Source organism: Miniopterus natalensis, chromosome 2 (genome assembly GCF_054644295.1).
Source record: "Miniopterus natalensis isolate mMinNat1 chromosome 2, mMinNat1.hap1, whole genome shotgun sequence".
Classification (NCBI taxonomy): Eukaryota; Metazoa; Chordata; class Mammalia; order Chiroptera; family Miniopteridae; genus Miniopterus; species Miniopterus natalensis.
The window spans coordinates 75,633,855-75,661,037 of NC_142082.1; the positions used below are offsets into that span (position 1 = coordinate 75,633,855).

A 27,183-nucleotide genomic window follows, 5' to 3' on the forward strand; every position below is an offset into this window, starting at 1 on the left:
GATCCCCAAACCTTATTTATCTTTCAGCTGAAAGTTTGTACCCATTGATCAGTATCTTCCCATTTCCCCTACCCTCCAGCCCATGGTAACCACCATTCTACCTTCTGTTTCTATGAGTTTGACTTTCTCACACGCTGAATCTCCTCTATCACCTTTATGCTCTTTGTTTTTCCCAGCTGTACTCACACTGCCTTGCAGTACAGAGTTACTTGTGAGCCTCTTTAGAATGTAAGCTCCACGAGGGCATGTATGAAACCTTGTTTGTGTTTGTTCCCTTCACAGCTTGGGTGATGAACGTGGATAGTGTTGGGGAAATAAAGTTCTATTACCACAGAATCTTCTCAACAAAATTTAGAAAGAAAGCAGTTTAATTACTCAATAAGCATATCCAAAGCAAAACACTGTAGGTAATCATGAAAAAGACAGATAAAAACCTACCTTATTTACACAGCCAAGGAGCTACAATTGTTAAATACATATATCCTCAATATAAAAGGTAAACTGCCCTGCTGTGAGAGGACTTGACAGCATTATTTGCTGTGCACTCTTTCATAGTTCACCCTAAATTCACCTGGCCATTGAGGTAGCTCTTTGTTTTAGCTAATTGCCTTTATCCAACAAATAAAGAGCATAATAAAACCTTTCTTACCTCTCTAACAAAAAATGTATACAGTTTGGAGAGAAGCACCCAGGTTAAACTCCCCTGGTGACAGGGAGATTAGGTGCGCTAACTCTTTAGATGTTTACAGTTCAATAAGATGGTTCCCAGACGCTCAAAAAAACAAAACAAATAACAAACAAAACAAAACAAAACAAAACAAAACAAAACAAAAGCAACCAACCACTTCTGGGTTATAAAGCTGACAAGAGGCTTCTAAGTTATATACATGTATATGTGTATATATATCTTTATAAAATGTATGTATATAAGATGTGTGTGTAGAGGTATATATATATACACACAGGGCTTTTTTATAGGGCTGTCTATATAGACATATCTTGTATACAGATATATATCTAAAAATACATTTCTATAAAAATACATAATCAAATATAATCTATATCACATATTAAAATACATATACATCATATGCACATACACATATCAAAAGGTCTTTGAGCAACAAAGAAATTAAAAAAACTAACCCTTGCCCTGTTGTGGTTGGGTGGTTAGAGCATCGGCCTGTGCACAGAAGGGTCACAGGTTTGATTCCTGGTCAAGGGCACACACCTGAGTTGCAAGTTCGCACCAATAGATGAGTCTCTCTCACATCCATGTTACTCTCTCTCTCTTCCCCCATCCCTCCCTTCTGCTCTCAATGGAAAAAATATCCTCGGCTGAGGACTGACAAAAAACAAACAAAATAACCCTTAAAATTTGCACACACACATTCAATAAACATTTGCTGACATGATGTTTATGAGTTAAATTCAGATTAAATCACTTCAGTTTTTATTACACGGGGATGTCCATCCTTTGCTAATATAATTTCACTACTTTTTTGAAACAATTGTGTTAAATCATTTGGCTAACAACACTGAATCTTTTAGCCATTAAGTGTTAATCTATTTTAATTAATACCAACAGTGACAAAATACTACATTTCATTATAATACAAAGTATTCTAAAGCAATGCTGTACTAAGTAAATGGAAAAAGTTATATTTTTACTTCCTTAAATTTTATTTTACAGGCTTCATATTATACAGTAAAACCATGCACATCAAGTAGATGTAAATTTTTTTTTTTAAACCTTAGGGTTTTAACGAAACTAACCGGAGTCCAAACCCCTCCCAAATTCCACCAAGGCTCTTTTGAATTATAATCTTTCTTGCTAGTAATTAAATGTCAGGTCCCTGAAGAAAATAAGAAACATTTCTAAGCTCTGTCACATGAGGGAAAAGAATTTCTCTGTTAATTATTTTTTATTGACACTAGTAACCTAAGCTCCCTAAAATAGTTTAGGAAAATTTAGAACATGATTAACAAAAGGCAGGAGAGGCAGCAACTACTTTGGAATCAGAAAATAGTGTGAGGAATGTAAGTGACTCCATCTTAAAGCTAACCCACTGTCTTGATATCTGGGTGGTCCCAGGCCCCGTTAACCTCCTTCGCTTCCCTGTGGAGGCTCTGGAATAGGTACCAGAGCTCAGGGCTGTTCACAGGACTCACATCAATTCTCTGTCCAGGTTGAGGCGCTCTCCATGTTTCTTTTACTAGTCCGCGCACCAAAGCCTCTGGGCACCTGATCTCTTTGCTCATCCACGCATTCTCACTGCTTTTAGCTATAACATACAGAGTCTGGGGGTGGGGTGGGGTGGGGGTGGAGTGGAAGGCATGGGATCCATTTGTGTCGCTGCTGCCGGAGGCCACTTTCTTTAAGTTCGCTTTATAACTGACAGCTGGCCTTGGCCTCGTGTTTTGGCACGTTGGCTCCTTCTAGCATTTGGGAGCTGCTTTCATACACTGCCCTTTCATGAAACACCTAGCTTTAATATAGTCTATTACTTGAGGAAATATTACAGAATCCAGAGACATAAACTAGGTTATGCTAAAATAGAACATACCGCTGCTACCCACACATCTAATTTCCAAAAGGAAAAACCAACAGCGCACAAGCAGAGCTCTTCAAAACAATGCTTTTCTGTTGAAGAAAACAATAAACAGTATTTAATGAGCTCTTTCCTTGAATAGAGTGATACAAGACCATTTTAGCAAGTCTCTGCCTATAATGTGGCATTCAAAAAAGCCAACTCTTCAGTAATCATTTTAACAATTTCTGCATTATCTGCCTTTTACTAGCCCTGCCCCCCATCCAACCAGTGTTTGGTTTTATCATATTGTACATCAAATATTTTCAAGACACTTAACTGTAAAGGATTTTAGGCAGGAATAGCAACCAGTGTAGTAAGTCTGGGTGGATTAGTAAAGAATAAGAAAGAGGCCTTATGAGTAGGCTGAGGCATCTGTAAATCAATAGGAAACAATCAGTTTGAAAGAGGGGAGTTTCAATACCAGATACCAAAACTCAGCTGCTTCTGGCCACAGCCGGCGTCACTGGGAGCAGTGCAGAGGTCTCTAACTGGAGAACCACGTGAAGAGGGCGGCTGGGTAGGGGAGAGCCCGGTGACAGCAAACAGCAGTGAGGAATGAATCTTCCTCGCTTCCCTTTGCTACCCACCAAATTTGTATGACCTACTGTACCAATCACACACCCACTGTATTAACAGGCTTCTATTTTTAAATGCAAATGCATCCTGGTAAGAATAAGTCTAATTCACACCCTGGTCCCAATTATTTATTTAGAATTGATCAACACAGTCCAGAGACTGAACTCTGGGGATAATAATGATGAATATTTACTTATAAAATTTCTTTTTATTTTATTCAACAAACATATCTATTTCCTACCATGGGTTAAGCTCTGCTCTAACCACTTTACAAATATTAACAAGGGAACAGGACAAGGTGGGGCTGAAGACATCTTGAGAAGAGAATGAGGTAGCAGGCACCTGGGTAGGAGGAGATGATAGGAGAGTGGGGAAGGAGACGCAGGAAGGAGGTCCAGAAGGGGGATGTTTAAATAAAAAACCGCCAGCTTTATCACTGTCTAAGACCCTACCTAGCTAAAGATAAATTTCTGTCACCAGTTCTTGTCACTGCTGAAAATGGAATAGGGATAATTCTAAAGTCTTTGTCCCTCAGCTTTTAGATCCCAATTACATTGTCACCTTAGTTCATAACAAACGTCTCTACTTTGGCCCAGATTCCCACTGAAAAGAGTAAAGATTTGAAAATTTATGAGCAATTTCCTATGTTTTGGCCCTTCAGACCAATGTCACCTCTGTTTACTGTTTCAATTTCCACTTCCCTCCCAGGGAGACTATGTCTTGTGATATGGACAAGTTCTGTGTTTTGGCTGTTCTTGTGGAACCCCTTGCAAATAAGAAATTCTGTTCCGTAGGTACATGGCTGTAGCAATAGGATGTATCTATATCTTCAACTGCTTTTAACAAGCTTTCTGGACATGGGAGAGCACGGCATTAACGTCATTGCCTTTGCCTAGAGCTTGGTCTCATCATGCCGAGCTCCAGCAAGGAAAGCAGCATGGTATTTTTCCTACATGGATCACCTTGTCTGGGTTTTCACTCAAAGGGAAATCAATAAAGAGTGCTGAGTGACTGGCTGAAAACAGTACACTGACCTCTCCTCCATGGATGAAGCTGGAGCAGTGAGGGCACAAATAGAAGGGAAAGCAGGTCACGGCCGATGCAAAATCATGGGTAAAGTGAATTTATAAAAATGTGGTATGAAATAGATTTAATTTATGGCTTTAGCTTAAAGCTATACAATATTTAGAAACAAATGCATTGTTCTATGAATGTCATCCAAACATAAAAATGAGTGATACTTAGTAAGCTCAAACATCATACAAATTGCTTGACAAAAAACAGCCAAGTATTATCTGCCAAAAACATTCGTTTGAATACAGTAAAACCTCAATATAACAGACTAATTCAGGTGAGGGGGTGTACGTTAAAACTGAAAGTCTATTATATAATAAAGTAGGTTTTCTGAATGCATATGCTAACAAACTGACAAATTAGCTTACCTGTTTTTATTTAATGTAGACACATTTATATAATTAAAATTAAGTATGTATGAAAAGTTTAATTTCACAGAAAAATTTTCTATATGTATTAGTGTAATTTTAAATTTATACCAAATAGGTCTAGTAAATGTGCGCATTTACCAGTCACCACAAGTAAACAGATGCACACAGCTGGAACATGGCTTAGTGCACGTGGGAACATCAGCAGGCAGGCATTAAAACCGCTGAAGAGCCCGGCCGGGCGTGGCTCACCAGTTGAGCATCGACCTAGGATCCAGGAGATTGTGGTTTGATTCTCGGTCAGGGCACATGCCCCGGCTGTGGGCTCGATCCCCAGTTGGGGGTGTGCAGGAAGCAGCTGATCAATGATGACTCTCTCATCATTAATGTTTCTCTCTCTCTCCTCCCTTCCTTCCTCTCTCTGAAATCAATAAAGATATATTAAAAAAACAACAGCCAACCAACCAACAAAACTGCTGCAGAAAGTCATGCCAGGTGACAACAGAACCAATTAGCACATGCTATTCGGTATGATCACGTGCTAATCATTCGCCAAACACTGTTTACAAGTGGTGACTCTTGGATTTAAATATGTAGACTGTAACTGTAGATATGTAATATAGTATATATATATATATTTTCATTGCTTTTCAGAGAGAGAGCAGAAGGGAGAAAGGGAGGGAGAGAGAAAGAGAGAGAGACAGAAAGAGAAACAGTGATGTGAAAGAGATACATAGATTGGTTGTCTCTCACAGGCGCCCTGACTGGGGGTGGGGAGGGGAACTGAAACCTAGGTTGGAGCCTTTGACCAAGAATCGAACCCTGGGCCCTTCGGTGTGCCAGCAGGCTGACACTCTAATCACTGAGCAAAAATAGGGTGATATGTAATATTTATTTATGTCAGCAAAATTACTAGTATTTTTCCCCAATATATGGTTTATTTGTTAAAATTTGTTAAAAATAACAATGAATGAATAACAAAAAAAGAGAACCCATTAATTTAATTATAAACAAATCTTGGTTAAAAGCATTTTAAAATTAACAGAGTGTTAATTTTCACATGATATATGGACCGGAAATTGTGTCCATTAAATCTGAAGTCCGTTAAATTGAGGTCTGTGAAATCAAGGGTTTACTTTATCTGAGTAGAATCTGAAAGGCAGAGATGCAGCTCTAGCCCCATTCTCTCAAGAGCTGTCCCTCCTGGACAAATGGCTGCTTCCAGGTATTTTTCACTGAGGGAGGGAAGACCACTCACAGAGAGATGTAGCCCTGCTCTGCTGGGCTCCCAGTATGATGAGAGAGTGGCATTTTCGCAGGAATTTCATAGGAGATATAATCTCAAATTGTAGATGCTGTGTGGTCATACACACACACACACCCTTTTTGTGTATTAGCACATACTTATTATTTATGTTGTTACTTCTAAAAAGTAGTTGAGGTAGGACGCTTACATTATTTTGCTACAAAGTATAGTTGTAACAAAACATTTCTCAAATTCCAAAAAAGTATACTTAAATTTTTCTGTATTTACTTGCTTACTAATCATTTACTAACAAGATATCAATTTATGGAGACTCTAAATTAAATCTGATATTACCTTTATAGATTGTCTCTTAGTCACATAATTCTCAGACTGAAGCAATTTCTCATAGTCTTCAAAAATCTAGTGAAAAGAAAATAAACATTAGAGTGTAAAGCCAGCAGTTATTTCTCTGCATTAGGTTTGCTTGCTTTCTTCCTTCAGAAGTAAATCCCCAACCCTTGAGCCCAGCACAGCCCAGCTACATGCTTTCTACCTCTGTGTACTTAACCCCAGACTGATCACCACTATCCACTGGGAGGTTTCCCCTTTCACCATCCTCATTTACATACAAAGACACCAAGAGATAGGGAGGTCAAGTGATACAAAAAACATAATTCTCTATTTTATTTCAGTTCTGCAAATTAGAAATAGAGTAGAAAAATGTAGTAATTGAGTACTATAATAAATCATTTTGAATAAAACACCTATTGAGTTGCAAGACAACTCATTTTATACTACATTAAATAAATCTGTTTATGTAGACTTGCTGGTAGCTATTAGTCTATGAATAATTTGAGAAAGCTTAAATACATTGAGGGTTTCACCTGGCAACTCATAAATAATCAAATTGTCAGATTCATAGCATGAACAGGTAGAAGAATAGGGTTACTGTTGCTGCAAGATGGCAATGCTAATCCCAACTAGCCTCTCTGGAGCACTTCTACTCTCCCCAGAGGCTGGGGGACACTGGTGCTTGGGGCTCATTTCCTAATATGGCTGATCATCAATCATTACTTAGGCCCTTCAGTTCAACTCAGGGAGCGAGCAGCCAGGAAGCTCAGCGTCAACCTCCCACCATCTGTACACACACTCAGAGATTACTAGGGTGGAAGGAGCAAGGCCAGTAGAGAACTGAAAGCTGGAGTGTCCAAGGGCTGAAGAAGGTACAAAACAGTCCCAGTACTCAAAGGGCCAAGTGTGAGGGAGGTGTGTGTACACGTGTGTGATGAGGGCAAGCTGTGCACACCGTTGGTAATTACTGAGAGAGAATTAAGAAAGTGAAAGTATAAACGGAGTGTAGCTCACATTAGTCACAGTAACTACACACTGTTATATGAAGGATTTATTATTCTGTCACAAAACATGAGGATATTGTGGGTCATTAAATTTATTGGACAAACTTTGTGTTAAGTTTTAATTGCAACTATAAAATGCAAATATATGTATAAGGTATGATTTGACTTCCCAAGCTAACAGTTTCATTATTTTAGAGTCATATATCATGTGCTCCAGTTTAGCTGTTTATTGCTAATATATATAAAAACTCAAGAAGTATGAAATGTTTGAGGGAACATACATTCTCAGAGCCAGTGTTCAGGCCAGTACAGGTGGCTCAGTATCTGCGAAACTACTAAATTACACAAGAAGTGACTACAGACAAAATTAGATAAATAAGGGGTCAAAGAGAATGAGATCATGGTCTCTCAAACTGTTGTGTATTATCCCTGACTTCAAAGTATTATTGCACATTTACTTCACTCATTCTATAGAAAAGATTAGCAGTTGATACTACAGGTTTTGTCATAAGCTATCTTAGACCTCTTTTATTTTCACTTATTATAAATGTAACATCTAATGAGTCTTTCTTCAGCATTCCATCTAGCATCTATAATTACCAAACAACCAAACTATAAATCAGTTCATTTCCTAGATTAAAAATACGCCATTTTCTTTTAGTCTTGAAGCTTTTGGATGCCACTGGCAATAAGAATTATTCTCCCTTTATGTTTTACATTTAGACCAAAGTATCCAATTGATGTCATGAATATTTTCTCGATAATTTTAGGATATTAATTTCATGATTATACTGCTTATTCTTAATCTTAAAGGGAGACTAGTGAATAATTTGTGAATCAAGAGACATGGTTTAATGTCTGTGATTTGGATGTGTGAAGTATAGGATACTGACAGGCAGGGTAGTCCATATCCTCCCAGAGTCATGTTTCCTCTTACCCTTTTCTGTGGCTAACTAGAAATGCTTAAATACATGGTGGCTTGCATTATATTTCACTAAAGAGCACTGGTTTAGATCATCTGAACCAATACTGAAACAAGTCTTATAAAATTTCACTTCTAGGTTTGTGATATGTTCTACTTTAATCATGCTGTCTCTGTTGCTTATATATTTAGCAAAAGCATAGCTGCTCTAGGATGGATCTGTTCATTCAATACTCATTGAATACAACCAAATGTATGGCACTAAGTTAGATATTAGGGATACAAGTAATAATGATAAAAATTAATACTGAGCCTTGCCATGGTACTATCCTAAAAACTTTAAATCTTGTCAAATTCCTACCACAATCCCGTGAGGTAGGGATTAACATCTTTATTTTGAAGTAGGTACAGTAACTTGCCCAGGGTGATGCAGTCAGTAAGAGGGAGAGCTGGGTCTTGAAGCCAAACAAGTGGACTCAAAAGTCTATACTGTATTCTGAACCCCTGAGTTCAACAGATAAGGTTCTGCCTCTTGGAGAGCTCAAGGACAGGCCAGTCAGATCCAGACACACCATAATAATACAATGTAAAAAATGAGAGATGGGCTGGTGAGGGAGCCAAGGGGTGTGTGTGTGTGTGTGTGTGTGTGTGTGTGTGAGTGTATGTGTGTGTGTAAGGTTGTGATTAGGAAAAGCTTCCTAGAATTGTCACATTTCATCCAAATTGCAAAAGGATGAGCTGGATTCACCATTAGAGAAGGGAGCTAGAAACAGAAATATTTTGGTATTTCTACTAGTAGGTAAAACTAATTATCAACCAGGTAAAATGATTTATCTTAGTAAGGGTGGGGTGTTCTTCCATTTGGAAGAGCTATCTACTGGCTCTTAAGGGCAACATGGGTGCTCTTAAGTCAAGATCAAAGTGAGCAGGTGCTAGTTGTTCCTTGGAGCTCCAGAGCACAATAGGAAGAGATGTGAAAAATGAGAAAGCCATCTCCAATTTTCCATAAGGTTTCCCGATGACCTGGCTTCCAGGCAACAGACAAACTGGGTGTATGGTTGATATTGTTGGTTTCTACAGTGGATCATAAACAGGAATAAGTGCTCCTAGATTTAAGAGGGAGGGAGGGGAAGAAAGAATGAGGTAAAAGCTTAAAAATAACTTCTACTTACAGTGTCATAATTTTGTTCTAAGAAGTCTGCTACCAACACTTTATGTCTGGTTAGTAAATCCTAGAGAAAGAAGAGCCAAGTGAAACAAAATTATCATACCTAATAAATAAATTTTAAAAATCTGTCTTTTCCTTCTAAGATTTAATAAGTGTATTAATTTGAAACATATAAAACTTTCAGAAGAAAATTTTTGTTTACATCACAAAATTATTTCCATTCTTAGTTTAAGATGTGAAATACAAGTTTGTTTCATGTTAAAAACAAGTGTTTGTTTTAAATTCATATTATTAAATTATAGAAATAATGTAATTACTAAAACAAATGATATTTTAGAGATGAGTTTACAGTATATTTCTTCAAGCCACAACTCTACATTGTACAAATGATATAATATTCAAATAAAGTTTACGATGATCTTTTAAAAGTGTCATTAATAACTAATCATTTTTTAAAAAAAGAATTCTGAACGAACTAAAATTATATCTCACAAGTTCAGAGATTTTAAAGGATTTTAACCTTTGGGTTTTTTTTCTTAACCAGTTTTAAAACAGAGTTGCCTAGCACGCTGGCAAGCACAAGAATGACAGTTAGCAGGGCCATTTCAGTATCGTCCTGCTCTGGGGCTAATGGGCTGTGAATTACTAAGTAGCACAATGCACCCTTTCAAAGTTGAAGACAAGTAGCCTGATCTTATTACAGACATCACTCTCAGAAAACTGGACAAAAGCATAAAGGAACGTTTGACTGTCTTCAAATCACACCTAAATCATATCCTTAATTCACCTTAATGTGGAAAGAAAACAAGCCTCACCTAATTAATCCCTTTTATAAGCTTAGAGACTAAATACCCTGTTTAAGTATCATGCAAAATTTAATTAAAAACCTAACAAAAATTTTACAGTTTTCCAAAATAAATTCTTATACTTTAATACATATTTAATTAAAACTTCCTAGAAACATATAGAAGATACACACAATAGTCTCATAAAGGCAGCAGCAGCAATGGTAAACCCCACCTATTTCTATTTTAATAAAATGTAAAATATTTAAAGCATTTTGCATTGTAATTTTCAAGTTCAAAAACAGTGATACTGGCTATTAATTTCATTTCATATCACTTATTGTCACAACTTGATTGACATTGGGCCTGTCAGTTATACTTTTTTCCCCCATAGAACATTTAGTACTGCTCTGGAACTGGAATTTTAAGTTGGAAAAACCACTTTGGCTGGGTTGCTCAGTTGTTTGGAGCGACATCCATACACCAAAAGGTGGTGGGTTGAATTCCCAGTCAGAGCACATACCTAGGTTGTGGGTTTGATCCCCAGTTAGGTGCATATGGGAGGCAACCGATCGATATTTCTCTCTCACATCGATGTTTCTTCTCTCTCTGTCTCCCTTCCTCTCTATAAAAATCAATAAAAAAAACCATACTTGGGTGAGGATTTAAAAAAAAAAGGTTGGGGGGAACCCTTTACAGAGATTCATTCTGGGCCTGTCTGAAGTCAAAATTCAAGCTATTCCTCTATCGGGGACCCCTGAGAGAACAAGGTAGTCCCGCAGCATCCTTTGGGGTCCCTAATATTTTTAGGTAGATACTTGGGATACTTGGTTTTCAGACAATCCATTCCCTAAGGCTCCTGAGCAGTATAAGTGATTTTCTAAGCTGACCCAACACAGAATTGATGCACCATGGGAGTTTTTCACCTGCCACAAGTTGTCAGCCTCTACTGTGAGGCCCATGCTCTCCCCCTGGGCCCCAGGGCCTGCACATGCAGCAACAGCAGCAATACAAAAAGCACTTTGCCAATGAATGCTGCCTGGAAAGATTTTCTGTTTGCTACACATTAGTGTTACATCAAAGAGGAATCAGGAGAGAGTTCTGTTAGAAGCAGCTCCTTCAAATTCTAAGGGGAAAAAACTTGAAATAACTTAAAAATTCAATAATAGAAGAATATGGTAGGATAGAATTCCTCCTGCACTTACATATGATGGATACAGCCAATAAATGACTTGTATTTTCTCACACACATGCTCTTACACTTGCGTGTATATATTATATATTCATAGATATACCCTAACATTTATGTACATAATAAGTGTATGCATTGTTCTGGCCACCATGGCCAGAAGAACACTTAAGGAACTAACAGTAAAGGTAGAAAAAGATCCCTATTGTACAGGACAAGGCCCGACAAGCTAGCCCAATAATTACCGCTCCCCCTGAAGTCCTGTAGAAAAACAAAACAAACCAGTCACACTCCAGTCAAGCATAACCCCATTACTCATTGTAAGACATTGTGTTTAAATCATCCCTTTTCTGTTACTAAGGTTCCCCCCTTGTCTCATGTTACAAAAGCTGACAACCTAACAAATTATCAAATTATTAGAAGCCCCTTTACTGTAGTTGCCTTTGTAGTTACTGAGTATAAAATGTGGGAAGAACTGAGGGTTGGGGCTGCAGTTCGGCTCTTACATGGGTGAGACGCTGCAACTGTAGCCGCTGGCCAGCTAATAAAGGCTCCAAAAATTCAAACACAAACTCTGGTGGTCGTCTGTCGCGGGTCACACCAGAACATGCACAAAACTGGAGGGATTATACTATGTATATATAGTAAGGCCTCACTTAACATTGTTAATAGGTTCTGTGACTTTAAGTGAAACTACATTAAAACAAAACCATTTTTGCTCTGGCTGGTGTGGCTCAGTGGAAAGAGCCTCCACCCACGCACTGAAAGGGTCTCAGCTTCGAATCCTGGTCAAGGGCACATACCTGGGCTATAGGTTCGACTCCCTGCCCTGGTGGGTGGGGGGGCATGTGGGAGGCAACCAATTGATGTGTCTCCCCTCCCCCATCCCTCTCTTTCTTCCACTCTCTCCAAAAATCAATGGAAAAAATATCCTCATGTGAGAATTAACCAAAAAACCCCACAAAAAAACAAAAATAAAAACAATTTTACCATAGGCTAACTGACATAAACAAGTTCAGTTCCTATAGCATCTCATCAATGTTATAATGAAATGATGTTATTTGAGAACCTACTGAATATAAACAGTGCATATATACACATAATACATAGACAAATATAATTGCAGAATTATTATAGAGCATATAACTGAGTGGGAGAAAAAAGAAACTAGCTAGGATTTTACCCAAAAAGGAAAAAGCAGAAAATTGGAAATAAAAATAAAGTTCAAATTAAAAAAATTATTAGAAATGGTATATACTCTTTAATCCCACATCCTAACAATTCTGTTTGACAGGTCTAAGTTTTGCATAGTTTAAGTATTATGCTTTAAAAACAAATGGAATGTTGATATTTTAGTAGTGGGTGTAGTTAAGAGACACACACAATGGCATGGACATGATACTAGATCCACCAGCAGCAGCTGCATTTGTTAAGGGTTTACTACATGCTGAGGGTGTGTGTGTATGCACCAAGTACTTTACACGTTATTTCTAATCTTCACAACTCCAGAAAGCAGAAGTATTTTCATCACACAGATAAGAAAAATGAACTAACTTGCTCAAGGACATACAGCTAGTCAGGTGGCAGACAGATGGAATTCAAACCATTTCAATTATGCTAATTCTCAGAGGGGGGATGAAAAACACTGTGGTTGTAAGAGATCTTTTTGGGGAAAGGACAATTTATAGACAATACCATGATGAAAACATAAATTAACAATGTTAAAATTTTAATGACTAAACTGGGCAATAGTCATTTTGGAGCTCAAAACGAGGTTTGTCTAAAAGGTTAAAAACAAAAGCCCAAACTAATATAAAACCAAACTAAAACCAAACCAAGTAAACAAACAAAACCACTAGAAACCAGCTAAAAAAAGTGACTTAAGGTCATTGTTACATATATTAACCATAAAATTTTGGAAAAATATAGAAAATTGACATTTCCAATGTTGACAGCATACTAGAAAACTTTTTTGGTTATTTAGATTTTAAGTTCAACAAAAAATATGCTGAAATACAAATCAACACATCAGATTTGTGATTCAATATTGTGCTAAAAATTAAATTGGGCTCAACATATGATAGCAGGACATTATTATCAAGTATAGTTTATTCTATTAAATGTTGAAAAATCTTTGGGGAAATTTCCAAAAATACATATTCATCTGTATTTGCTTTTTCCTGCATTAAAATCTATACTATGCTTATAATTATTTGTGAAGTCTTACTTATGCTTTTTTAAAAAAGGAACTGCCTTATTTCCATGACAGCAATCATCAGATAAAAAGGGAAAACATAGAACTACAGTATCTATTAATAGAAAACATCTCCTTAGATGCTTAGGCACAGACATTTTGCTAGAAAGAAATGGAATTATCCTCTGTGTTAAATGTCATTCTTCAAATCGGATGCACTAAGGCCTCTCTTACCATGTGCTCTAGATATATTCTATTGGGGATTGGGTTCATCTGTAGCCACTGTACCATTTTGTTTTGTGGGGTGAGACTGAGTGGCCTGTGAAATGAAAAGGATCCTGGGGTTCCAAAGCACTCTGAGCACAAGTCCATGTTTGCTGTCCCCCTCCCCTCCCCTCCCCTCCCCTCCCCTCCCCTCCCCTCCCCTCCCCTCCCCTCCCCTCCCCTCCCCTCCCCTCCCCCCACCAGTCAACTCTCCTTAGAGTCCGTCCCCAGCCTTTTCTTCCCTTCCTCTTCCTTCCCCTTCCTCTTTGCTGTTCTTTCTAGTTTTCTTCTTCCTTTCTTTACATCTCTGTCTTCTCCCTAACTTCCCCTTCTTCCCTTCTCTTTCTTTCCCTTGCCCTTTTCCATCTGTCCCAGACTTCCAGGAATGGACTCTTCCTCCCCACCCTGATTTCAGGGAGAATCTGGGGAACAGGCAAGACTGGGTGGAGATGTGGGAAACCTGAGCAGACCTGTGACCATCTTTCCTACAAACCCAGATTCTAGATTGATATTTTATTTCAGACTTGGCTCAAGCTTTTAGGGACGATGGCACTGCAGCTCCTTTGCTCTACTGCCTCAGGCAATTCAGCCCTGGACCCAAAGAAACTTACACATCCTGTTACTAAAACAGAAGTACCATAGTAAACTGTCATCCTCAAATAGGATTCTCCTTGACAGTTCATATCAATTCAATTTTCCTCATTTCATTATATTTCTGGGGATATTTTGGTTCCCTTTGTGGAGTGTGTCACAGGCAGCTGCCCAGCCTTGCCTACCCCGTGACCAGGCTATCTTTAGGGGGTAGTCCACTCACTAGTGTTCTCTTTTCTTAGTCACAGGAAGCCCCTCTAGCTGCCTGGCCTGCAGGTCCTGCCTCCATGGGGACACCACACATCCCTTTCCCTTGGTCAGGTTTTCTTCTCCTTAAGTTCCCCCTTCTTCCTGCTCCACTCTAATCTCTTCCCTTTCTTGAGTCTTTCTGCTCTCTAACACTCTCTCACACTTCCTGCCACCATGTGAGCTAATAAACCTTTTAACAGATTTAAGGAAACTTCTCAGAACAGGCTGAGTAAATTCCTAGTCTAAAGATAATATGTACTTTTCAGGAAAGCAAAACTACTACTTTCACCTTTCTCCACCTCAGGAGAGCTATTAAAAAGAACTATTCATCATCTAGGTCAACTTTCAAATCATTTACCTACAGTAATAAGATTAAAGTATACATTAATTTTAGTATATGAACTATGTCAATATTGTTGAAATATGTATGTATTTCTTAATTAAAAGATTTTTTGTTGATTTTTAGAGAGAGAGGAAGGGAGAGGAGGAGGAGAGAGAAACACAGATGTGAGATTGAAACATTGATCGGCTGCCTTCTGCTCACACCCCTACTGGGGATTAAGCCCACATCCCGGACATGTGCCCTGACTGGGAATTGAACCTGCAACCTTCTGGTGCACAGGTTAATGCTCAACCAACTAAGCCACACCAGCCAGGGCTGAAATATGTATTTATGATAATATATAAAAAATCAAAAGTCATACATAGATTACAGTTATGTATAGTATATATTTATCTCCTGAAAAAAAGTAGAAGTTTGGAATTACGTAAATAGAACAAATAAGTTGCTGAAATGTTTTTAAAGAAACAAAATGAAGTGATGAACAAAAAAGATCCAGAGATATTGAAGCATCCAACAGACTGACGTATTTCAGGGGCAGTGGGTGGGGGTGGGAAGAGATTAACCAATGAATTTATATGCATATATGCATAGCCCATGGACAGATAATAGTGTGGGGAAGACCTGGGCAGGGGGTGGGAGCGAGGTGGACGGGGGAAATGGGGGGGGAAAGTCAAAATCTGTAATACTTTCAACAATAAAGATAAATTTTTTAAAAAAAGAAAGAAATCTGAGTGTACATTTAAATGAGTCTTGTCTATTTTATAATCAACTTTTGTGAAAACCTATTTTTTTTCAATGATGTTGTTATGTCATCAGCTTAAAATATTTTTGGAATTCCTCTTCTAAAATGGCCACTGAGAGCCTGTTTGTTATACACTGAAGACAGGCTCCATTTTAGTTATTTTACAATTAAAAAAAAAAAAAAAATGGATTTCAGAAAGAGGGAGAGGGAGAGAGAGAAACATCAATGATAAGAGAGAGCCATTGATGGGCTGCCTCCTGCACACCCCCCACTGGGGATTGAGCCCACAACCCAGGCATGTGCTCTGCCTGGGAATCAAACTGTGATCTCCTGGATCATACGCTGATGCTCAACTGCTGAACCACATTGGCCAGGCAAAATTTGTTTTTTATTATCACAATAATTACTATTACCAAAGCCAAAAACAGTTCTCACTAACTTGATTGCTCATTTTACCCCCTAACCTGGAAGTCAAATAGCTTTTTGCTGTTTCTAAAACTTTTATCAGCCCTCAAAGGAAAAAGATTTGTCATCATTGAAAAATGAACATGCCACAGACATTGATACCAGTTTCAAAAGACACTAAACAATGACAGGATCAGGATCATAAGAATGGGGACATGGTTTTCTAAAATAAAAACCTTGAAGGGGGTATCACTCATTGGATGTATAAGTGCTAATATTTTAGATTGCAAATTAGCTCCACTATTTTCTAATATGCTCTCTGAACATCTTTTTGATGGTCAAACTCATAGAAACAGAAAGTAGAAAGTGGCTACCAGTGGCTGCAGGGAGAGGGAAATGGAGAACTGTTTAATAGAGACCGGTTGTATGACAATATGAATATACATAAGTACTGAACTATGCACTAAACGATGGTTAAGATAGTGATTTTGTTATGTGCATTTTACCACAATTTAAAAAAGTTTTAATTTAAATTAAGTTAGATTAAACTTAACTTCTACATAATAATGAAGTAGATAAAATGTTTCTAAGAATATATATGATTATAAAAAAACCACACAATACAATTTTTTAGTGTTTTGTTTCACCATGTGGAAATTTAAAATTACACTGATAAAATAATATGATGTCCTTCATATTCAAAGATGTAACTGTCCACCTCCCTTTACTACCCAGTTCCTTTCCTTGGAGGTAAACACTCTATTTCCAAAATACCCTTACAGAGGCATTTGATAAATATACACCTTAAGTGGAAGCTTATACCTCTTGTTTTTAACATAAATAAAAGCAAGACATACACAGAGAACTGTATTTTCCTTTTATATACTGGAATTCATTCTGTATGAGCTTGTGGCAGTATGTTGAGATGTCTTTTCTACAATGTGACAGACTAGCCTAATAGACTGTATTCTATTTACCAATGCCTCTTATGATTCACATCATAGACAGTCATCTATGCCCATGCCTAAGAAACAGAATTTTCTGCTTTTTAAAATTAAATTGCTTCTTCAGAGGCCAAATGACTAACTAAATGCTGAAACTAAATGATCTGGCTTATTAAGGAAAAAAAATTACCTTAAAAGTAGCAAAGGCATCTGACGCAATATCAAATGTTGACAACTCCACATACTTAAAGAAATCTCTGAATTGATTAGAAAAGAGGATGATTTTGGCAAGTGGTTCATATCGAATACATTCTCTCAGCATAATTCCACAACGTAAGGCAATCTGTGGGGCTTCATATCTAAAGCATAAACAAAAGATAAATAGAGAGCTCTGTTATCCTATTAACAAATAATATTAAAAGTATCAAAAGAACCTTTTCAATACTGCTGTTAATGGATCATACATAGCATTTGTCATAGTTCATTCAAACACTATTCATTCAATACCCATTGAATATCTATGATGTGTCTGGTGCTATTCCAGATGGGATACATCAGTAAGCAGACAAAGTAACTGGCTTCCTAGTGTTCATATTTTAGTGAGATTATGTTTGGTGGAGGAAGAGGCAGGCTATAAACAATGAAGAGATAATTTCATATTTTGAGAAGTGCTATGAAACTAAAGACAATAAAATAGTGTGACAGGCTAAGCCTCTCACGATAAGATTGGCATTTCCTTTGGTTGCCCCTCAAACCCTGCATGCAATCAGCAGCCAGACAGAGCAGTGCCAGTAACTGCCTGGATTTGCTTTATTGGGCGAAAGTACCCCAACTCTAATGCATGCACAGTTTAGCCCCAAAACAACTACTGCATGACCTTATCCTCATTATAATAGTAAAAAACACACCTTTGGGTGGAGACATGTGATGCATGAAGAAACATGTTGATGTACTGCGCAAGTACCAAAGAGCCTCGCCTCCACATGCTTAGACGTCACACTTAGATGTCATCTTTCCTGCCTAAAATCCTTTAAAACTGATCCCCAGCTGTTGCTCAAAGAGTAGCATTTTTCCTCTTTTGTAAGCGTTGTCTCCCTTTGTGCATAAAGCTTTAATAAACCTTCACTTGAGACCTAATTCTGTGGGTAATCTATTTCTATCCTGGAGTTCCCAAGAACCCAGGGCTCAGGTAACTACTACTTAGTTTACTTTACTTTAAATTGAGTGGCCAAGGAATAGGCAAAGCGTTTCAAGCAAAGGGAACTAACTGTGCAAAGGCTCCAAGGCAAGAACCAGCTTGGTGAGTTAGAGGAGAAGGCAGTATAGTTGAAATGCAGGGGGAAAAGTAGCAAATGGTGTGAAATGAGGCAGGAGTGAAGAGAAGGGCAGGGGCCAGATAGCTTTCAGCTTTGTAAACCAAAGTAAGCACTTTCAGTAGGAAGTCTTTGGAGAGTTTAAAGCAAGAAATTAATATGGCTTAATATGTGCTTGTAAAAGATCTCTCTGGCTACCTATGGAGAATCTATTGAAAAACAGGAAAGAATGGGCTGGGGAGCTATAGTGGAAGCAGGGAGACGAGGTAGGAGGAGGAACAGAAGTCCAGCTAGAGATGATGGTGGCTTGGACTGGGCTAGTAGTAGTAGAATTGCTGGCTGTGGGCAGATCAAGCATATTGTTTGAAGAGAGAGTCAACAGGACTTGCTGTTGTAGCTAGGGCAGCTTGGGGAATAAATTTGGGGTGAGGGGAATTGAAGACTGAAGAATGATTTCTATGTTTTTGGCTTGCATATAATTGAGTAGATGGTGGCACCATTCATTAAGATGAATAAACTAGTCAAGAAACAGGTTAGAAATGAAGAGATTGTTTTTGACCACGTTAACTTTGAGATGCCTGATATCTAATTAGAGATGTCTCCTTGGCAGTAGTATATGCCCATCTGGAGTTCAGAAAAAAGATAAAGGACAGATATACATATATACATATATATTATTTGCATAAAATAGATAACTAGTAATTAATAGTTGTGGATTGACTGACTCACTAAAATCATGAAGTGGAATTATAGCTCACAGCAAAAACTACACTAGAAAAATACAATGTATACTGCAGGAAACAATTCAGGACTGGCATACTAGATCTGTTCCACTTCTAATTTCATAACAATCTTTCAAGTGTCAAATTTAACAAATAAATCTAGGTTTGGGTTATACTGCAGTATACCATAAGGTTGTAAGAAAATGAACAATATTTAGCTCAAGTAAGAGATGCCCAATATTGAAATGATACAGTTGACAACTGTGCAGTAAACACTGGAAGAATAGAAGAAAGGAAGATATAATTGTAAAAGACTGGAAAGTGAGTATAGGGTTAAAAAAAAAATCTATCACTTAACATTTCAATTGAATATAATACTAGTTTTTATGATTCTAGTACAAAGCCCATTGGAAAAAATAACTTCTAATATCTAAATTCTTGAAAAAGTGCTTCCTATAATGTTGGGAGTAGAGGGGGGAAAAGATGTTTATAAAGGCCTACATAATCTTTCAAATTTACCATGAATTCTACAAGTTAGAAAATTTCTGATAAAAATAATTTTAAAAGAAAAAAGACCACTAAATGGATGAGAACTGAACAGATGAGAACTGAACTAATGAGAAAACTGAATAGATGATCAAACATCTGAAAACCAAAACTGAACCACCTTCATATAGAACTTCAAGGTATTACTTACCAAACACAAGATATAATGTTTTGCTGAACAATAAAGAATAAACTATTCTCTATAAGGTAATATTTACATGAAATTCAGATTCAAAAATAAATATTTTTCACAATTTAGGAAATATGCTAGTTTGGTTTACACTATAAAATTTATAGATAAGGTAGGGGAAATGGCAAACAAGGACACTGAGAGAATTCGTTAAATCAGATTGGTATTTATTCATTTTTGTCCAGTTTTATTCTGAATAATATTTTAAAATATCACTTGAGTATTCCTTGAATAACCAATATTAACATTAAATGCTAATATATTCCAAAAGCCATGATTATTTACAGAATATAAAAAATGTCCATTTATATATATTTTATATCTTTATTGATTTCAGAGACAGGAAAGGAGAGGGAGAGAGAGAAACATCAGTGATGAGAGAGTCATTGATCGGCTGCCTCCTGCACGCCCCTGACTGGGGATCGGGCCCGCAACCCGGGCATGTGCCCTGACAGGGAATCGAACCCCTATCGCCTGGATCCTAGGTCGACGCTCAACCGTTGAGCCATGCCCGGCCGGGCAAAAAATGCCCATTTATAGTGTTAGAAATTTCTCTGAGAAGAATTTGAAAGTCAGTCTACTGGCACATATGAAAGAATTATAGGTGGGGAAATACTAAACATGCTATAAAGGGGTATATCTTCTGAACTGTGAAGGAGAAAAACATTGTCATTTATTCAGAGGATTTAAGAAAATAAAGACTGTTGGCTTAGAGAAAGAACCTAAGTGAGAGACAAAATTCAGAATTACTAGTAAGATATTTATTAACTTCCATAATTTGGCCTTCTAACTTATTGTATTCTCTAATTCAATGAAGTATGCCATTCTCTCAACCTAGAATGCCCTTCTCCTTACGTTTCCACCTCTGATTCTCTCTCATCTTTAAGGCTTAGTTCAAATGTCGACTCCTCCTCCTTTAAGTCTTTCCTAATCTCCCATTCAGGGTTATGCTCTCCCTTCTCATCTGTAATTCCACTTTAGCAGTTTTTTCATTCTGTATTATGTTACATAGCAATAAGTTGTTAGAAATGTTTTCTTCACCTCATTACAAACAGCTTCATTGCTGTGGATAGGTTTTACCTATCTTCTCTTCTTCTCCTTTACTCTGTGTCTCCATATGGTGTCTTATTTATTGACCTTCCCCTATCCCCACCCCAATCTCCAAGAGTACCTAGCATAATATTTCTCAGAAAGTGGACATATAATGAATTTAATAAATTTCAAACTCTGAGTAAAATAATTCTTCTTCTTTTTAAAATTTATCTGAGGACTAAAATTCTTAACACTAGAGGACTCTAATGAGACTCAAACTTTGGCTTATATAAAAAGCTGTATGAACCTTAGCTGGTTTGGCTCAGTGGTTAGAGCATCGGCCCATGGACTGAAGGGTCCAGGGTTCGATTCTGGCCAAGGACACTTACCTCAATTGCAGGCTCAATCTCTGGCCCTGGTGGGGGCTTGAGCAGGAGGCAACCAATCAATGTCTCTCTCTCTCTCTCTCTCTTCAACCCGCTCTGAAAAGCAATGGAAAAAATATCCTCGGGTGAGGATTAAAAAGAAAAAGCTGTACGATCTCTAACCAACATTTTCTCATCAAATTCCAAACTGAGACCATCTATAAAAAGCTCCTACTCCAATTTCTATGTCCCTTTTTCTCTTCATTTAGTTCTCTTTTGCTCTTCATTTGAAGTTTATTGGAACAATCAATGATGCACTCACTATTCTTGAGAATATTTAAAAAACACTCCTCTGGGTCAAACACTTGTCATTACATCCCAGTAGTGTGTGCCCAAGAGTGGAAGTGTCATTCTCTGAGATGACAATTTCTTCAAATTAGTAATACATTAATATACATATGAAAGTTCCTAATTTTCCTCACTACCCTTTAAGGGACCTGCAATACACATATATCATTTTAATCTGACTGTCCTCTAGGATATTGACTGTCAATAGGTTATTGCCTATTATATAAAAAAGTGCTCCATAAGTTAAGCCTATTTTACATTTAAAATCCTAAAACAATATACTTACGTTTGGTAAAGAATAAATTTTTATCTCATTTATTCTACTTATGGATAAGTTTTCTGAGGGCAAGGACCATGACAAATATGAAACTTCAGAAACAATCTAGCGACTAGACGTGATCACTTCCAGTGGCAATGTGGAAAATGGCATGGAAAACAGCTTGAAAAATGGGGGAGCTGAGATCCCAGTTTAGAAGAGTCCAAGCAAGAGATAAATAGGGCCAGAACTTTAGTGGTGATATTGGGAATGAAGAGAACATATATTTTGAAAACATTTCAATTTTTTCTGGTTCAGAGTAATACATGTTTATTATTTAAAAATTCAAACATTTTCAGAAATGTATAATATAGAAAGGGAGTGCATACCATTATCCCTCCCAAAGAAACCATTATCAACAGTTTGGTGATGACTCCTTTGATTTTTATTCTCTATTATAATGATTCTTCTTTTACTTTATAACCCAAACTTTAAACCCATTCCTTCACATCCTATTTTATAGATACCATTTATTATGTGCTTGCTATATGCCAGGTATTGTATTCAATATCTTTACTTATGTTATTTCATTACTCCTTCTAATAATACTTAGGACCAGGTATTATTCTTACAATTTTACAGATGATGAAATTGAAATTTAGAGAGTATAGGCTCAAGGTTACTCAGCTAATAAGTGACAGAACCAAGTTTTCAACCCAGATCTGTTTCTAGATTTCATGGGTTTTTTTATTTTTGTTTTTTACCATTAATATATCTTTAATAAGATTTGAGAACCGTTTAAGTGTGAAGGGAGAGGAGACCCTGAGGATAGGGCAGGTAACAAGAAGCCTTAAATGGAACAATTGTACCAGAGTCACCTTTAGTTGTCACCATTTTCTTTCTAGTTTAGCTTGAAATGCTAGAGAATTAAAAATTTGTTAAAGACCAGCATTTTTTACTGAACTCTCTCTTGTAAAGTGGCATAAAAACTTAGGCCATAACTTGACTGGTACATTTATACATCAAACAATGATGTTATTTAGGATATGATAGTAACATGCTATATTGAACCTAAGTCTAATCATAAGGAATGCAAGACAGAAATTGATACTTGTCTACCAAAAAGAATCATCTGGATATGGGATATAAAATATGGTATAAAGGATTTGGAGCCAGCCCAAATTTTATGAAAAGATTATGAGTAAAGACTTTTTTAAATGAGCTTTTCTCCTGGCTGAGGTAAGTGGCATTCCAGGGTACTGAGAGAACCTGAGGATGAGGTCACTAAACTTCTCAGTGATCCATAAAGAATCATGACCAGTGGAAGATGTTCCAGAGTCTAATATTAAAATCATAAATTTCTTCCAATGATCTTTTAAAAAGTTTTTATTACAATAATTTTCAACCGTATACAAGAGTAAAAATGGCAAAAACCCCAATGTACCCACCACCTAGCCTTAACAACCGTCAATATTTTTCTGTTTGTTTCGCCTGTCTCTCCAATGCTCCCCGCCATTTTTTTTTTTGCTGGAGTATTTTAAAGCCCCACATAATATCATCATATCAAACCTAAATACTTTAGTATGTATCTCAAAAATAAAAAGATAATTTTTATATAACCACAACGTAATATTACAATTAAAAATTAACAATAATTCTTTAATAACCCATACCCAGTCCACATTAAAATTTCCTTGATTCCCACCCCCAAATATTTCCATAACTGGTTTGTTCAAATAAAGTTCCTAACAAGGTCCACTTATTATATTTGGGTATAATGTCACTTAAGTTTTTTAAAGTTTCTTTTCATTTAGAACAGAACCCTTTCTCCTTTTTATGCCACTGACTTGCTGAAAACTGAGTCACTTTTCCTGCAGAATTTCCTCTGTTCTGGGTTGGTCAGGTTGCTTCCTAATGGTGTCATTTAACTTGTTCCATTATCACCTACATTTCTAGACTGAAGGTTATATTTAAAGGCTTTATTAGGTTCAGATTCAATTTATTTTGGCAATCATATTCTGTAGGTGGTGCTGTATAGTTCATATTTCATCATATCAGGAGACATATATTTAGTAATGCTAAGACTGAGCAATGGGTTCAGATGATGATAGCCTAATCCATTATAAAGTTCCCCATCAACTTTACACTTAATTGTTTTACCACTCATTGAAGAACACTGCCTGATTCAGTCATTTCATTAGTGGTTACAAAAAAGTGATTTTCTAATTCTATCATTCCTTGTGTATTTATTGACTAGAGTAGTTTTATAGAGAATAACTTTCCTTCATCCACCACAACAATTTAATTATCTCATTGAAGACTCATAACAACCTACTGAAGTAGGTTTTATTATTGTCTCTATATTGCAATGAGGAAATCAACACTTAAGGAAGTTGGATAAGTTGCCCAATATCTTACAGCCAGTAAGTAGCAGAACACTGACTGAAAACACAGCTTTTAGTGACAATGCATCGTCAATGGAATATAATGCAACATTATTTTAGTATGAAGGTAAAATTATAAATTATTATTTAGTATGAAGGTAAAATTATAAATTATTCTTATTTTATAGATTAGGAAACAGGCTTGGAAAGGTGCAGTGACTTGCCTATAGTCACAGAACTGGGGAGTGTAAGAGACTAGGAATAGAAATAATCAGAGAACGAAAATGAGTTCCTATAAATTGAAAATAGCGTAGGTGATCTCAACAATTTATCTTCAATGTAAGATAAAACTAAGAACATCTTCCAAAAGTAAAACAAAAAGACAAGAAATAGAAAATAGAAGATATAAGAAATCAATCATGGAGATTCAACTCTGACCAACAGGAGACCTAGAAAGTGAGAACAGAGAAAATGAAAGAGAAGAAATTTTCAAAGAAACACATGACAGAATATAAGCAGTCCATTGAAATCCATTCTCTTCTTCCTGGGTACTAGATTATATTTTTCAAATTCCCTTAAGAATTAAGGGGCCAAAGAGATGTCAAAATGGTGGTAGATTGAGTGGAAGCTACACTGATACTCTCCCAGGACAAAACTGGAATTACAACTAAAATATAAAAAAAAACATCCTGAATAATCAACTGAAGATTAGCTGGAGAGCACTCTCATAACCAGGGAGGAAGAGTGGAGACCACGTAGAGACTGATAGGAAGTGCAGAGGCACAAGAGGGCTAGCTGGGCTCCTATAGGCACCAATTGAGGGTCTACAGGGATATCTCAACTGTGATATAGAATATTTTGGCAATCACATTCTGTAGGTGGTGCTGTATAGTTCATATTTCATCACATTAGGAGACATATATTTAGTAAAACTAAGACGGTTCTCACTGAGAGGTCAAAATAGTGCCAGACTGAGTGGAAACTACATTGATACTCTCCCAGGATGAAACTGGAATTACACTGAGAATTAGACCCCACTGAGAACTCTGGGGTCTAAACCCCATGCTGGGCTGCCTAGCCCAGAGGACAAGAACCGAGAAAGATGCCAACATAACATCTGGACGTGAAAAGCAGCATGGTTTCTGCCTGCCAGGGAGAGATGGCTGGAAATTCAGGCACCCTCTTAAAGGGCCAAAGCAAAAAGTTTTGTGTGCAGTGACTCACCTTGGGCTCTGGCAGAGTGAGGACAGAGTGGACTAGAGTGGAGTGTGGAGAATTCAGGGTTGTGGGCTCTGGAGATAGAGTTCAGAAGGCAGCCATTTAGATTCCTGTGCTGAGTCATTCCTCCATAGTGTAGAGATCTTTCCCAGGCAAACCTTTGCCAGCCAGGCAGCTTTTGCCTGGGGGATAGAGGGAGAAGCAATTGCCTCACCCATTGGAAAACCTCTTGCCTCACTCTGTGGAGTTTACACCTTGCTGTGGCCTACAGCCTAAGGCTCATTAAGACACTCAAATTAATCAGCCTCCAGGCAGAGGCGGACCTCTGCGTGCTTTGAGTATTTGCCTGATCTGCTTCTGGACCTGGGCCTTGGAAAAGGAGGCTTTGGTGTGCATCTTGGTCACGTCCAAACACACCTAGCCCCAGCAGAGAGAGCCACAAGCCTTGGATTGTTGATAGCTCCACACAGGGTACTCAAGGCCAGTCACAAGCAGCATCTGACAATGGCCTGCACCAGAGACTGTCCAAAAAGAATGAGAGTCCTAGCAGGCCTACCTAATATGTAGAAACAACCCGAAACAGATAGCCAAAATGGGGAGACCAAAAAACAAGCCCCAAATTAAAGAATAAGAGAATTCTCCAGAAGAGGTAAATGAAATGGAGATAAGCAATCTATCACATACAGAGTTCAGAATACTGATTTAAGGATGATGAGAAAAGATAGGGAAACTATGAAGGACATTAAGAATGATATAGCAGAAATAAAGAATACATTGGAAGGAATAAAGAGCAGATTAGTGGAAGCTGAGGGTCAGGTCAGCGATATAGAAGACAGGGTAGAGAAAATGACTCAATCAGAGATCCAAAAAGAAAAAACAATTGAAAAACAGGAGGACAGTCTAAGGGAGCTGTGAAACCTAACAATATTCATATCATAGGAATGCCAGAAGGGGAAGAGAATAAGCAAGGGATAGAGAATTTGTTTGAAGAAATAATGGCAGAAAACTTCCTTAACCTGGTGAAGGAAAAAGTCACACAAGTTCAGGAGGCACAGAGAGTCCTAAGCAAGAAGAACCCAAAGAGGCCCATGCACAGATACATCATAATTAAATTGCTAAAAATTCAAGACAAAGAGAGAATCTTAAAGGCAGCAAGAGGGAAGCAATCTGTTACCTACAAAGGAGTCCCCATAAAGCTCTCAGCTGACTTATCAGAAACTCTACAGGCCAGAAGGGAATGGCATGAAGTATTCAAGGTAATGCAAAACAAGGATCTGAAACCAAGACTACTCTATCCAGCAAGATTATCAGTCAAGCTGGATGGTGAAATAAAGAGCTTCCCAGACAAAAAAAAAAAGGCTAAAAGACTATCACTACAAAACCAGCATTACAGGAAATGTTAAAGGGACTGCTATAATTAGATGTAGAAATAAAGAGAATGAGAAACATAAAGAAACAAAATGGCAGTAGATAAGTATCTTTCAATAAAACCTTAAATGTAAATGGATTAAATGCCCCACTAAAAAAATACAGGGTGGTTGAATGGATAAGAAAACATAACCCAAATATATGCTGTCTATAAGAGATTCACCTCAGAACAAAAGACTCACACAGGACAAGAGTGAAGGTATGGAAAAAAGCTGGGGTAGCAATACTCATATCAAACAAAATAGGCTTCAAAATGAAGACCATAACGAGAGACAAGAAAGGTCATTATATAAATACTAAAGGGGTCAATCCAACAAGAGGATATAACCCTGATAAACATATATACACCCAATGTAGGAGCACATAAATTTA

At 37.3% G+C, this 27,183-nt stretch overlaps 1 protein-coding gene across 5 annotated transcripts in view; it reads right to left on the reverse strand.

Moving 5' to 3' along the window:
- The window catches only part of CAB39L (calcium binding protein 39 like), a 144,183-nt gene that overhangs the window by 14,106 nt on the left and 102,894 nt on the right, over positions 1-27,183 (reverse strand). For 4 of the 5 annotated variants that reach the window (XM_016205452.2, XM_016205451.2, XM_016205453.2 and 1 more), the window contains 3 exons: positions 17,200-17,368; positions 9,308-9,367; positions 6,213-6,278 (listed from right to left, as the gene is read on the reverse strand). In XM_016205452.2, coding sequence (XP_016060938.1) covers positions 6,213-6,278; positions 9,308-9,367; positions 17,200-17,368 — 295 coding nt within the window. The remainder of the gene's footprint in view (positions 1-6,212; positions 6,279-9,307; positions 9,368-17,199; positions 17,369-27,183) is intronic. The other variant, XM_016205454.2, reaches the window with a different exon arrangement.